We start from the raw sequence: 13182 nt of genomic DNA, 5'->3' as shown, positions 1-13182 counted from the left end.
TTTTCCTCTCGCCACTCCCATCATTGAGGCTTTAAAGTCAGTGACTTGTCTTCATCCCAGCTTCCCTTGCAGCAACAATGGGTGGCCATAGGACCCAGCTGTGGTCAAAGAGATATAAAGATAAGTCTGATGGAGGGAGCGAGTCTTCTGGAAAAGATGCTGCTGCATGATGAAAGGGACAAGCGTGAAAGAGTCATTCATTTACTGGCATTACTCCTCTCCCCTTTGTAAGGCCTCCCTTAAATGTATGTGTGATGTCTGCAGCTGGGGCAGCCATCTTGTGGCTCTGAGGTCACAAGCGTGAGAATAAAATCAGTACCCTGAAAATGGCAAAGAGTAAGTCCTTGCTGAGCTGTTCTGGAACTGCCTGCCTCCAGCTTTTTTGGTAAATGAGATAATTTAGGTGGCTTTTTGTCACTTGTTGCTAAACACAACTTATCTCACAAAAATGCATTTCCTTAGGAGAAGTCTACTATATATGGATCACAGGTGCCTCCAACAGGGAAGTGCAGTGAATACGCTCCCTTTATCCAGAGCCATCCATAACATGCCGATCACCCAGCGGGATGAAAGAAACTGCCAGGAACCAAGTGAAATAAAATCAGGAGAGGGGTCCAGGACTCCCTGCACACTTTGAGCTCTAAACAGGGAGGCCCGAGCAACCCTTCCACGTATAGAACTAGACAAAGAAGGTACACACATCAAGGTAATAGACACAGACATCCAGGTAATATAACAAACACCTACCAATGATAACATTTCTCCTTTATTCTCTTTTCTCTTTAGTTGCCTTCTTTTAAAATTAGTCTTCAATATTTACCTAATCCTATCCTTGCATTTAGGAAAACATACCTTTTTTGGCATTGACTAGGCTCTCATGGAATGTTTCAAAACATCCATTAGCACAGATCTTTTTAAAAATGTTAAGTGATCACTACAAAAGCCTAGATAGTGGTTCCCGTGATGGGGTATGGAGGGGGGGGTTCTGGTAAAGTTCCCCTTGGTAGTGGTTACACGGGTGCTCGCCTTATAAGAATTCATTCAACTACATATTATGTTATATATATCATATATATTATATACATATTTGTCTCTTAATTTATGACAATAAGGATTTTTTAAAAAGACTTCGAGTGTCTGCTTTATCTCTTAAGCCTTCTTGCCAACAGAGGATCTAGGTGACTGGTGGTGTTGGGGCCCTTTGCCAAGGATGGAAAACACAAGGACAAGCCAGGGGAGCAGCAAACTATGCACTAGCCAAGACTGTGTGACTGTGGCAAAGTCCCAGATGGGCTAGGGAGTCCTAACTCTGTAACCCTAGGAAGCTAGCAAAAGCCATAAGCTTCCAGGTTTGGTGGGGGCTATGGTACAGAGGAAAGAGAGATGGGAGCGGGGAAGAGGGGAGGAAGGGAGACAGGCAGGGAGGATGGGTTTGCCTTTCAGCTGCAATATTAAACCTGATTCCCTCTGGATAAATGACTGGATATACTCTTACCTCCCACGGGACATGGGTTTCTCTCTATCACAGAAGGACTTTTCTTTTTCAGGAACGTGAATCGGAATGTATTTCCAACAAGAGTCACTAATCTTTGAGCATGGGGCAAGGGGCGTGAGAAAGGCAGCTGGTGGGAAGAACTGATGTCCCAAGATGGAATTTAAACGTTATCACCTCCCTAAAACAATATGCTTATTTTCATGAAGAAACCCCATACGCCCTGCATATATAGAGATATAGAATTTATTTTTCCCCAATTAGCCTCTTTCTTTAAAAAGCAGGTATCCAGAATGGGCAAATCCAGAGAGATAGAAAGCAGATTAGTGGGTGAGGTGGGGGGTGGGTGGGGGTGGCTGGGGAGGAAGAATGGGGAGTGACTGGTAATGGGCACAGGGTTTTCTTTTGGGGTGATGAGGATGTTCTAGAATTAGACAGCAGTGATAGTTGTACAGCATTGTAAGTGTACTAAATGCCACTGAGTTGTACGGTTGAAAATGGTGAATTTCATGTTCTATTTATTTTACCATGATTTAAAAAAAAAAATTGTTCCTATGGCAAACATCTAGTCTCAAAGGATGAGCGCGAGCAGCCTGGCCATTGGAACTTACTCGCACATGTGGCATCCGGCATGAGCACGTGGCCGCTGAGGCAAAAGCACTTGTAGCTCCCGTGCGTATTCACACATCGGTGTTGGCATGGCCGGGGTTTTACTCCACACTCGTTTACATCTGCAGGGGGCAGGCAGAACATGAAGAGAGGCTAACTGGATCAGGAAACATCAAGATGGAGAGTTGGGTTGGCTTCCCTGGATCCCACAGGTGGGGGTGGGTACACGGGGCATGACTCACCTCTTCTCCAATCATCAGTAAAACCCCATTCTGAAGGACTGATGACGATGTGGGGCAAACAGGACAATCATGCACCGGCGGAGGGGAGGCAAATGCGCACAACCACTTTGGAAAACTGTTTGGCAGAATCTACTGTAGCTAGAGACATGGATACCCATGACCTAGCAATTCCACTCCCGACTAGATCCCCAACGGCAACATGGATGTGCGCCCACCAAGAAAACATGTACTAAAATGATCACAGTAGCACTATTCTTAATAGCCCCAATTGGGAAAGAACCCAAACATCTCCCAACAGAGGGCAGGAGAGATGACTTGTATATTCGTGCAAAGGAACACTATACAGCAATGAGGCTGAACAAACTATAGCTCCAAGCCACAATGGATGAAGCTCACAACCACAAGAGTGAGTGCAAGAAGCTGGAGACAAAGGAGTACGTTAAAAATCAGGCAAGGGGCGCCTGGCTGGCTCAGTCAGTGGAGCATGCAACTCTTGATCTCGGGGTTGTGAGTTTGAGCCCCACATTGAGTGTACGGATTACTTAAAAATAAAATCTTTAAAAAAAAAAAAAAAAAGCCAGGCACAGGGGCACCTGGCTGGTTCGGTCGGTTAAGTGTCTGCCTTCCGCTCAGGTCATGATCCCAGGGTCCTGGGATTGAGCCCCATGTCGGGGAGTCTGCTTCTCCCTCTGCTCCTCTCCCCACTAATGCTCTCTCAAATAAATAAATTAAATCTTAAAAAAAAGTCAGGCACAACTAATTTGTGGTGTAGAAGGTCAAGACAGAGCTCCTTGGGGGTGGGGGGCAAGTCACTGGAGGGGAGCAGGAGGGGTCTTCAGGAAGGCTACTGAGTTTCTGTTTCTTGGTTATGTGGATGTATTTGAAAATTCATTAAGCAGTACATTGTTGATATATGCACAATTCTGTGTGTATAATATTAGAATAAAAAGCTAGAAATACAATTTAGATACTTTAGCCTTTAGTACTGTCCCAGGCTGCCTATGACAGGCGCCCACAGCGATGCCTCCTTTCAGTTGTTCCTGTTTTGGGCAGCCCCACATCGACTAACTTGTGTGGGCTCACACCCTTCCAGAGGGAGCCCTGACAGGCAGGTATCGGTGGTGAGGCTGTAGGACGCCATTTAAGCCTGGGAGGCTATGCTCTAAATGCCAATAATGGTTATCTCCAGGGACTAAGATTGAGGGTGACTTTCTTCTCTGTGTGTCTCAGTGCTTCCTAAAAAGAATTTAAATACTAAGAATGAATGACTTTTTGGGGCACCTGGGTGGCTCAGTCACTGAGCGTCTGCCTTCGGCTCAGGTCATGATCTCAGGGTCCTGGGATCAAGCCCCACATTTGGCTCCTGCTCGGGCGGAGTCTGCTTCTCCCTCTGCCCCTGCCCACCCACTCATGTGCTATCTCTCTCAAATAAATAAAAATATTTTTTTAATTTAATTTTATTCATTTATTTGACAGAGGGAGAGCACGCACAAACAGGGGGAGGGGCAGAGGCAGAGGGGGAAGCAGGCTCCCTACGAGGGACTCAATCCCAGGACCCCGGGATCTTGATCTGAGCCGAAGGCAGACGCCCAACTGACCGAGCCACCCAGGAGCCCAAATAAACAAAATCTTTTAAAAAAAAAGCAATCATGGGTAGAGGAGCTTATCTTTGGAAATGTGGTCATGTGGGTGCCTCATGGCTTAACTTCTTCAAGGAAGATATAGGAAGGAGAAAAGAGCCAAATTCTGTGTAAGACCAAAATCCAGCAGGGCAACAGGCAAAGCGTACCCTTGAAAATAAAGAAGTGGCTGCTTTCACCTCTGACAAGAACCTTGTAGAGGAATTTTCTGACGTCTTAGTGGGACATTTGAAAGCTCTTCGTCCATTGCTTATCCCCTCTACTCTACCTTCTCCTGCATGGGTTCTAACCCCTTCAAAAGGGAGAACTGGAAAAAGCTAATTGGACATTAATGGGAAATCCAGAAATACCCCATCCCTTGGCCCTAACTCAGAGGTGACTCACTCGTCGTGTGGAAGAAGGATTTGGGGGAAAGACACCACAGTGGAGGGCTGAGGCCTGTCACCATTTATGGATATATAAGGACTTTGATCATGCCACCCAGGGGCCAGGAAAGCTGCGGGAACCTGAGCCAACTAGACCACTCCCTCAACACTAACATTTTACCGGGAATTGAAAACCAGCATGAAAAATATCTTCTCTCCTCCAAACCTCTGCAGAAGATATGTTGGTACAGAATCCAGGATGATACAGAGAAACAGGTTTTCTGGTGTGAACCCCTCTGGTAAGGGATGTGCTGGATCATTACTTATGAGAGCACGATCCTTGACGTGCCTCAATCAAGCAGGTGGGTGCAGTTCTCAGAAGCACCCTAGGGTGCTGGCCTCTTCTGGTGGTGGGACAGCAGAGACTCAGAGGTTCCCCTCTGAGCTGCAGGGCTGGTAGCTATTTCAGTGTATGTGGCCAACCTCGGGGCTTGGCAGTGAGGCTAGGGGTGGCACAGTGGAGTGGCTGCCTGCCCGTCTCTGGGACTCCATCCTTCCCTCCAGAAGGCTGGCAGCCCCAAGGACAGCTGAACTTGATGTGCTCTTAGCCCAACTGCATTATCGGACTGTGGACACTTTCTTAATTACAGCAGGCTTCTTCACGCCCGGGTCTCTTGGCCTCAGCACTGCTGACATTTGCGTCAGATCATTCTCTGCGGTGGGGGCCGCCCTGCGCACTGTAGGAGGCAGAGCACCTCCCTGGGCTCCACCCACTGGATGCCAGGAGCACCCCCAAACGTCTTCAGACCTTGCCAGATGTCCCCTGGGGTAAGGTTCCCAGATGGAGCAAACAGAAATACGGATGCCCAGTTAAATTTGAATTTTAGATAATTAACTAATACTTTTTTCGTGGGACGTATGTCTCATGCAATATTTAAGACCTACGCACCGTATAAAATTATCTGTTGTTTATCTGCAATTTAAATCTGAACTTGAGATCTATATTTTGTCTGGCAACTCTTTCTGGGGAATAAAATTGCCCAAGTTGAGAACCACTGTGTGTTAATAGTATAAATACACTCTTTAATATCTTCGGATAAACAGCTTATGATAAGTCCTAAAGTACCTTTTAAAATATGTCAATTATAATAAAAACATGCATGTCATTCAACCCAACAATTCTATTTTCAGACGTTTATCCTATAAAAATACTCAAGGGTGCAAGGATATGTGTAGAATGATGTCTGACTTAGCACAGCTTGTAATGGCGAGAAATTGGAGACAAAGTAGATGAGAGTGGTTAAACGAAGTATTTTTTACACAAATGATAAAAGCGTTTGCATCGGGGCTGAGGATATAGCCTTAAGAAGCACAAGCTAACTCTGTATGTGCTGACCCGTACATGCAGTAAGAATGGACCAACCCAGAGAAGGGCCCTTCAGAGACTGAGGACAAACTGTTCACACTAGTTCAAGGAGGGACTGGGGAGGGGGGAGGGGGGCAGAAACTCCCACTTTTTAACTTAGATCCTTTTGCATCGTTGGGTTTTTTTTTTTTTTTTTTTCAGTAAAAAATATGCATTACTTTGGTAGTGGAAAAACACAATGAAAATCATTTTAGAAAATAAAAGTTATTTGATGGGAGAAAAAAAGGCCTTTGATCTGGCATCTTAACAAAAACATCAGAATGACTTTTATACTTTTCTAGAAGAGACTGATTGAGAGACCTAGGTCTGAAACCCTTTCATTGGAAGATTCGACTTACAACCTACAAAATGGCGGGCACGGGAGCGTCTATCACAAACGCTGCTGCAATGATTGCGTAGCTTCTGAAAGCTCTGGGGTACGTCTGTACTTGGACCCCGGCCTGTAGTACTGACCTTGACTGCAGGTTTTCCCGGTGTATCCTGGAAAGCATCTACATTTGTTTGGTCCCACACACTCACCAAACTTGCATCCAGGTTCACACGTAGCTGTGGAAGGGAAAGGTGTTTTGACGGTAAAAGAACAGGAGTAGTTAGACAGAGAAACGCACGCAGGTCAAACTCAGCAGCCTTCTGTATGGCGGAGAAATCCATGGGGGCACAGAGAGGATGATCTGCTTCCTCTCTAGTCTGTTTTCCCCTTCGGGATACTGGAGAGTGTTTTGCTTGTGAACTAGATCACTCTCCTCCACGCCTCCACCCCAACTGAGTGCGAGTTTATCCAAGTTTATCATAACTTTGCTTAGCACTGCCATGCCTCCTAGTGACATTCAAAGAAAAACAAAGCCTCCCAGACCACAGTCAGCTAGTTTTGCATATAAACACAAAAACATTTAATAAAAGAACTGTGATGTGGGAGCTGGAAGGGACTCCAGAGCCATCCTGGGTCAAGTGCCAAGGTCCTCCTTCTTTCTGTCACTGGCCTCTTCTTTGTCTTCCATATTTTCTCTCCTATTTTGCTTTTGAATGATCAAACTCTATTTTTAAAGCTGTGTGTGATCAGCCAAAATAATGGAGCCACAGACTGTAGGCAGGGAGGCGCAACTTCTAGCCCTAAGGATGGGAACTAGAAGCATCATGAGGAGGAGGATGGTGGCGTGATAAAGGCAGGATTTGTTTCTTCTGGGTTTGGTTTTGTTTTTTTTTCACTTCTGTATCCAGACACCTGACACAAATTGGGCACTCCATAAATATTTGCTGGGTGAAAGAAGTGATGGGAGAGACACCAAGAATAGAAAGTTTGACTGGGTTGGGGGCAAGAAAAAATAGTCAAAGATGATGGGATGTTTGAGTCCGGCTCATAGGGAGGAGGTAGGGAGAAGAGGCAGTGGATGGGACAAAAGGAATATGGGAAAACCCAAAGAGAAGGAGGGGAGAGGACAAAAGAAAAATGAATGAGAGAGGAGTCTAGAGCGAGTCAGGAGCCCTGAGCAGCTTCTGGATCTAGTAGGAGCTCAGGAACTAGCCAGCACCTGAAAAGATGACTCAGCAATGGCCCGGGAATGCTGTCTACTTCCCTTCCCGTTGAGTCCCTGGCTCAACCCCAGCATCTCCCCCTTGACCCCAAACCCTATTCTTTGTTAATGTTAACATTTATCTCCCAGTCACCTGGACTCAAAATCCCGTTCATCTCTATCTTCTCTTGTCCCCAAACTCATCAGTGAGAACATCCTATCCCTGCTTCTACCACCCAAGTCATTCATTGGACAGACACTCATCTAGCTAATGGAAATCATGCTGCCCACAGAGATCTGGGATATTACACTGCACCTCTCCCCCCACACCCCCCGCCCCTGCTTCTCCCCACCACAGCCTGTGACCTGGTGCTTAACTGATATGGGGTCTAACAGCCTAGCCCCTGCTTTCGGGGCAGGACAAAGTCTGTGGTGTAGAACTCCCTGTGGGATCAGGCTGAAGCTAGACTTCTCTTGAAACTACATCTTTGCCTGGCTCCTTCCCCAGTTTCCTCACTCCCTTACAGATTTCTCTACAGAGCACCCTGCAACAGATGTTTGATACAAGAATCCCCTTTACAGGCTCTGCTCCTAGGAAATCTGATGTCAGATACGACATTAAACTGATATTCCAAGAGCACGACTCCGATCATGCCATGCCTTGCACAGAAGTCACCAAATAATCTTTGTTGCCCTTTGAGTATCATACAGGTATCATCACCAGGACCCGGCTTCCATCTTAGTTTGTACCTTTGGCCTACTCTGCTCCCTACATGTAGGCAACACTGTGGTCAAACTAGATTGTCTGCTGTTCTCTAAACTGGACCCTTTCTGCCTCTTCCTGTCTTGTTATCCCTGCCTTGGGGCACCCCTTCCCCACCCTCCAGTGGTTAATATCCTCCTGATCCTTCAAGAGCTACCTTGCATGAGCCCGCCTTCCAGAAGCCTTCAGTGATTTCTCCGGCCATATCAGAATTCCACTCAACTTTGAGAATTCCACAGAACTTGGGCAGGCCTCCCCCATGAAATCAATCAGGCTCCATCTTATGAAATAATATATTTGGCTTCTATCCTTCACTTCTATCTACTACCCGATACCCAGCCCCTTCAGAACGGGGACTTAAACATTCATCTTTGTTTCTCCTGCTGCATTTAATAGTGCTGTGGGTATGTTAGACACTCAAATAGTTTTGAACAGTAAATAAAATAACCGGTATAGACCTTTTAACAGGGAAACATTTTATGGCTCTGAATAAATCATAAGTGAGAAGGTAAGGAAAAAATGCTTCTCAGCAAAATTCTTTCCCTCCTGGAGACAAAAAAGAATTTTGCTTTCCAGTGTCTATTTTGTTATGGATATGCTCTTGGAGATGCAGCTTTAAGTTTAGATGTTAGAAAAATAAATTTTTTACTTTTTTAAGCCTTGAATGCCTCTGATTGCTCCCTGGAAAGTTATTTCCAATGTGGGCCAGATAGGAAAGCCAGGATCAACGCCAAATAGAACATAAGAGAAATGGTGAATAATACCCTTGCTGCTATAAGGTCAAAGCTCCAGCAAGATGTTTTCAATTTCCAGCAACCTTGGATCTGTGACTTGTACAGCCAACCTACAGCACAGGGAAATTTAGTTTATGTCTAAAATGGCCTGAGATTTAAGTGTACTTTAGCTAGACTTCTTGTTCAATCCTCCCTCTAACTCCTCCATCTGCAGCTGTTCATTGGGATTTGTTCAGGGACTACTCTTACCACATCTTGCTAAGTGACATACATTTGAAGGTTAATGATACAGAGCTGAGCCATCCCACCCTGGGAGCAGATTTAGGCAGGGCAGGAGCCAAGATCTAGAAAGCTCCAGCATGGAGTCAGGGCCTCTGGAGGAACGAAGGGTGAACAGATGGATGGAAGAGGAGTCCGGGAGGACTGGGATCTCCCAGGCTGGGGTGCAACTCTGCCTGTTCGGGCAAGTGGGCACGGGTTCTCATCTCATTACCACACAGCCCACGCTCTGACTTAGGAATCCGAGATCTGGCAATCAGGGGCTCATCACCCCGTTACTTGGTGCTTCGAGAAGCAGATGACTTTACCGTCAAGAAGGACCATACAAATTGGATATAATACAATAACAGATTTTAGATACAAACATCATTGCAATTTAATACCTGAACATTTCACCAGGGCAGCGGGGGTGCTGATGAGCTCTTGGACTTGCCAAACATGCCTACTGAGCATTGATTGTGCTTGAACCCTCGGCACATGCTCTTTTAACAGCTCACTTTAAATTCTTTCCTGCCTATGGTATTACATTGTCCACAAAAACATCAAGAATGTGACCGGCTGTCTGCGGCGTGGCCAAATTGCTTTGATTTAGTTACAGAGTAGACCTTCCAGAAAGCCAAAGCTCACCCTCATTTATTCACCAGAGACATGTAAGTTTTATGGCAGGAGGTGCTGAGGCTCGTGTAACTCTAAGACTCCAAATCATGCGGTCCACGTGGTTTTTGCCCCTTTCCACCTGACTGCCTTCACATAAAAATGTGCTGTGTCTAGAAAAAGACTACAGCAACATGTAATGCCTGCATCACATGTGCTTTGAAGGGACAGGAGAGTCATCTGTCCTTTCTGAGTCAAGGGTGATTTAGGAGATATTTTCTATGCATGCCAGGTAATGAGCATACCCTTTAATGCTTACACTCTTTCCCCTCTGAACTAGGGATTAATCTCTCCACGTTGCTGATGAAGTGGAGCCTCAGCCAGCTTACCTACGCACCCAAGGTCACCCACGTCATTCTGACATCCCCAAGACAATGCCCTTGATCATGACACTATAGACCCAGTCAGCGTGAGGACCCACCCTCTTTTTGAATTGACAGAGCCCCAGGGGGATGTTCTAACTTTCTTTATCTGGGTAGGCAATAATGCTCTTCAAATATCTTTTCTAGTATCTTGATACTCCTGTCATCTTGTCACCAGGAAACTGCTGGTGGAAGGTTTTGCATGATACTGAGCCCATAGGAGCCTTATCAGTGCTTTTCAATGGTTTATAGATTCTGGATATTATCAGGTTCTGTCTTCACTTGTGGTCTATCCAGATATTTTTGAACCAGCTAGAGAGGAGTTTGGGGCAGAGACAGAAAGAAGGTAGTACTGTTATTCTTACCAAAACAAGCTAACATTTTTGTGCTTTACAGTGTATAATCCAGCATGATCCACAGTAGCACCTAAAGTGTATGGGACATGTGGTTGTGTGTTTATCCTATTTAACAGATTAAGGGATTTGGTGACAATGGGTGGACAATTTGGTGACAGCTTACGGTGTCCCGGATAAAAACCTAAGGACACTGGCCTACGACTCGATCCCAGGGTGGTCTGAGTTTTCACACAATTACCTTCACAGACTCCCTTGCTGTTCCTTCTCCAGCCATAGCAGCAGGCCAGCTTAGTCCCATAGCGACAGACCCCGGGCTGCAGCGCAGACGTGGACAGCCCATGATCCTTTGGACTGTGGGTAAAGAGTCGCATGTTAATATGGAGAACACAAAAAGGGCAACAGAGACTCTTTCCTGCCAATAAATGAACAGGAGAGATGACAATTACCTGGTGAAATTCAATAAACCTGCCCTAAGGGCTCAATTAGATTCAGAAAGCCTGAATTTGGGGTTGCCAGCCTTCTCCAATCATGGGTGTTGTCCATTTCTCTCTTCCCCGGGGTTAAAAGAATCCGTTTACATAATCTATAAAACTAGGGCGCGTCAAAGTGGCCAAGAGCTTGTCTCCAAACCCTGTCGAGCGCCAATTTTCCAATCTGCTCTGTACAGACACAGGGGCGGTCCAGGTCTGTGTCCCCTCCAGCGCCGAGTGTGGTAATGTGACGCCGTGGCCCCGTGGCTCTGTCCCTGACAAGACTGCTGTGCGTTTACCTCATCGGCCACCTGGGAACCACCACACAAACTGGACTCTCCACACACCCCGGACGGTTCGGAGCTGGAAGGGCTCTAGAGAACCTCCAGCAAAGCCCCCCGTGCCCAGATGAGGAAGCGCCAGCCCAGTGGGGTACAGCCACGTCCCCAGTAGAACCACATGTCAGGGACTCCAGCCCAGGGTGGCTTCTCATTCCTCACTGCCTCCTCGGAACACCATTTGCTAAACTCTTTAACCGTAGAGCAGGGGTTGGCAAATGCTTTTCAGAAAAGGTTAGATGGTAAATATTGTAGGCTTTGCCATCAAGAGGGTCGAGTGGTCTCTGTCCATGCCCAAGAGCAGCTAGACGGGCAACAGTGGCCAACAGCAAACAGACGGGCATAACTGGGTTCAATAAAACTTTTATTTATGGACACCGAAACTTGAATTTAATATACTTTCCACGTGTCATGTAATATCATTCTTCCTTTGGTTTAGCTTTAACCAGTTGAAAAGGTAAAACCAGGGGCGCCTGGGTGGCTCAGTCGGTTAAGTGTCTGCCTTCAGCTCAGGTCATGATCCCAGGGTCCTGGGATCGAGCCCTGCACTGGGCTCCCTGCTCAGTGGGGAGCCTGCTTCTCCCTCTCCCTCTGCCTGCCGCTCCCCCTGCTTGTGCTCTCTGTCAAATAAATGGATAGAATCTTTTAAAAAAAGGGTAAAACCAGGCTTAGCTCACTGGTCATGAAAAAACAGAGGGCCACCAGCCTTGGCCTGCAGGCCTTAGCTTGCCGACCCCTGATCCAGAGACCTGAAGGAGTGAACCTGGCCACCAAGTGCCCCTCAGCATTCTGGGCCACGAATGGACCTCACTGCACAGTTACGTACTTACTGACCTAGTTAGTAGTGGGCGGGGCTGCCACCAGCTTCTGGAAGAAAAGACTTGAGTTGTGTATTTTGTGGAGGGCTGGGATTGTTTCCTTGGGCAGATTAAATTAAACGTAAAATGGTTCCTGGGCTCTTTAACAGACAAGGGATGCACCTTTGACCATGTGCTTTCTGCTGCAGGACTGAATTCTCTGCAAGTTAATAATCCTTAGTCAAGGTTGGGAAGTGCCACAGCTTTGCAGTTCTCCCCTGCGCTCTGCCTCTCCCACCCACGTGGTTCTTCAGTTAAGAGCCACAAAGATATGGTCTGCGACATTTCATCAACTGAGAACTACCAAATGCAAGGATGATTTTATTATTTAATTTTCCTTAAAGGGACCTTTTTTTTCATCTTCTGATGAAACTAATTTGGCGGTTGTAAGTCATTTGCTCATTTATTTTTTAAAAAATTTCATTTATTTATTTGAGAGAGAGAGAGCACAAGCAGAGGGAGTGGGAGAGGGAGAAGGAGGCTCCCTTCTGAGCAGGGCGCCTGACGTGGGGCTCAATCCCAGGACCCCGGGATCATGACCTGAGGCGAAGGCAGATGCCTCGCCAACTGAGCCACATAGGCACCCTGCTCAACAATTTAGAACAGGGTTTTTCAACCTCTGTACGACTGACTTTTGGGCCAGAGAAATCTTTGCTGTTGGGGGCTGTCCTGTGCATCTCAGCCAGGGTTGATGTACCAGCATCCCTGGCCTCTACCTATAGATGGCAGAAGCACCCACTCTCCAGTTGTGGCAGGCAAAAACGTCTCTAGGCACTGCCAACTGTCCCTTGTTAAGTTCTACTGCAAGTGAAACATTTATTCAGTACTTGCGATATCTCAAGTACTGTCTTAGGCACGCAGAGTGATGAAAAAGACCCAATCTTTACTCTCTTAAATTCCCAAACCATCATAAACAGATATATTGCAGCAGAGGACAGCATGGTAAGTATCATAATAATACAGTCACCTTACATAATCTAATCTGGACATTACTAACAATTCTGCAGGGGATACCGCAATCTTGACCCCGTCTGCACATAACTAACAATTCCCAAACGAGAAACTACAGACTACTGAACATAAA

At 46.3% G+C, this 13182-nt stretch overlaps 1 protein-coding gene across 2 annotated transcripts in view; it reads right to left on the bottom strand.

The window, feature by feature from the left end:
* The window catches only part of EGFL6 (EGF like domain multiple 6), a 38206-nt gene extending 27368 nt beyond the window's left edge, over positions 1 to 10838 (bottom strand). For both annotated transcript variants that reach the window (XM_035029719.1, XM_035029720.1), the window contains exons 1-3: positions 10672 to 10838; positions 6228 to 6320; positions 2104 to 2223 (exon numbers count right to left, since the gene is read on the bottom strand). In XM_035029719.1, coding sequence (XP_034885610.1) covers positions 2104 to 2223; positions 6228 to 6320; positions 10672 to 10804 — 346 coding nt within the window. In that variant the 5' untranslated portion in view covers positions 10805 to 10838. The remainder of the gene's footprint in view (positions 1 to 2103; positions 2224 to 6227; positions 6321 to 10671) is intronic.
* Positions 10839 to 13182: the final 2344 nt, after the last annotated feature.

The sequence above is a fragment of the Mirounga leonina genome, unplaced genomic scaffold (genome assembly GCF_011800145.1).
Source record: "Mirounga leonina isolate KUSES-001 unplaced genomic scaffold, KU_Mleo_1.0 Mir_276, whole genome shotgun sequence".
NCBI classification, from domain to species: Eukaryota; Metazoa; Chordata; class Mammalia; order Carnivora; family Phocidae; genus Mirounga; species Mirounga leonina.
Note: the sequence above shows the minus strand (reverse complement) of the source record. Positions and strands in the feature narration are given on the sequence as shown.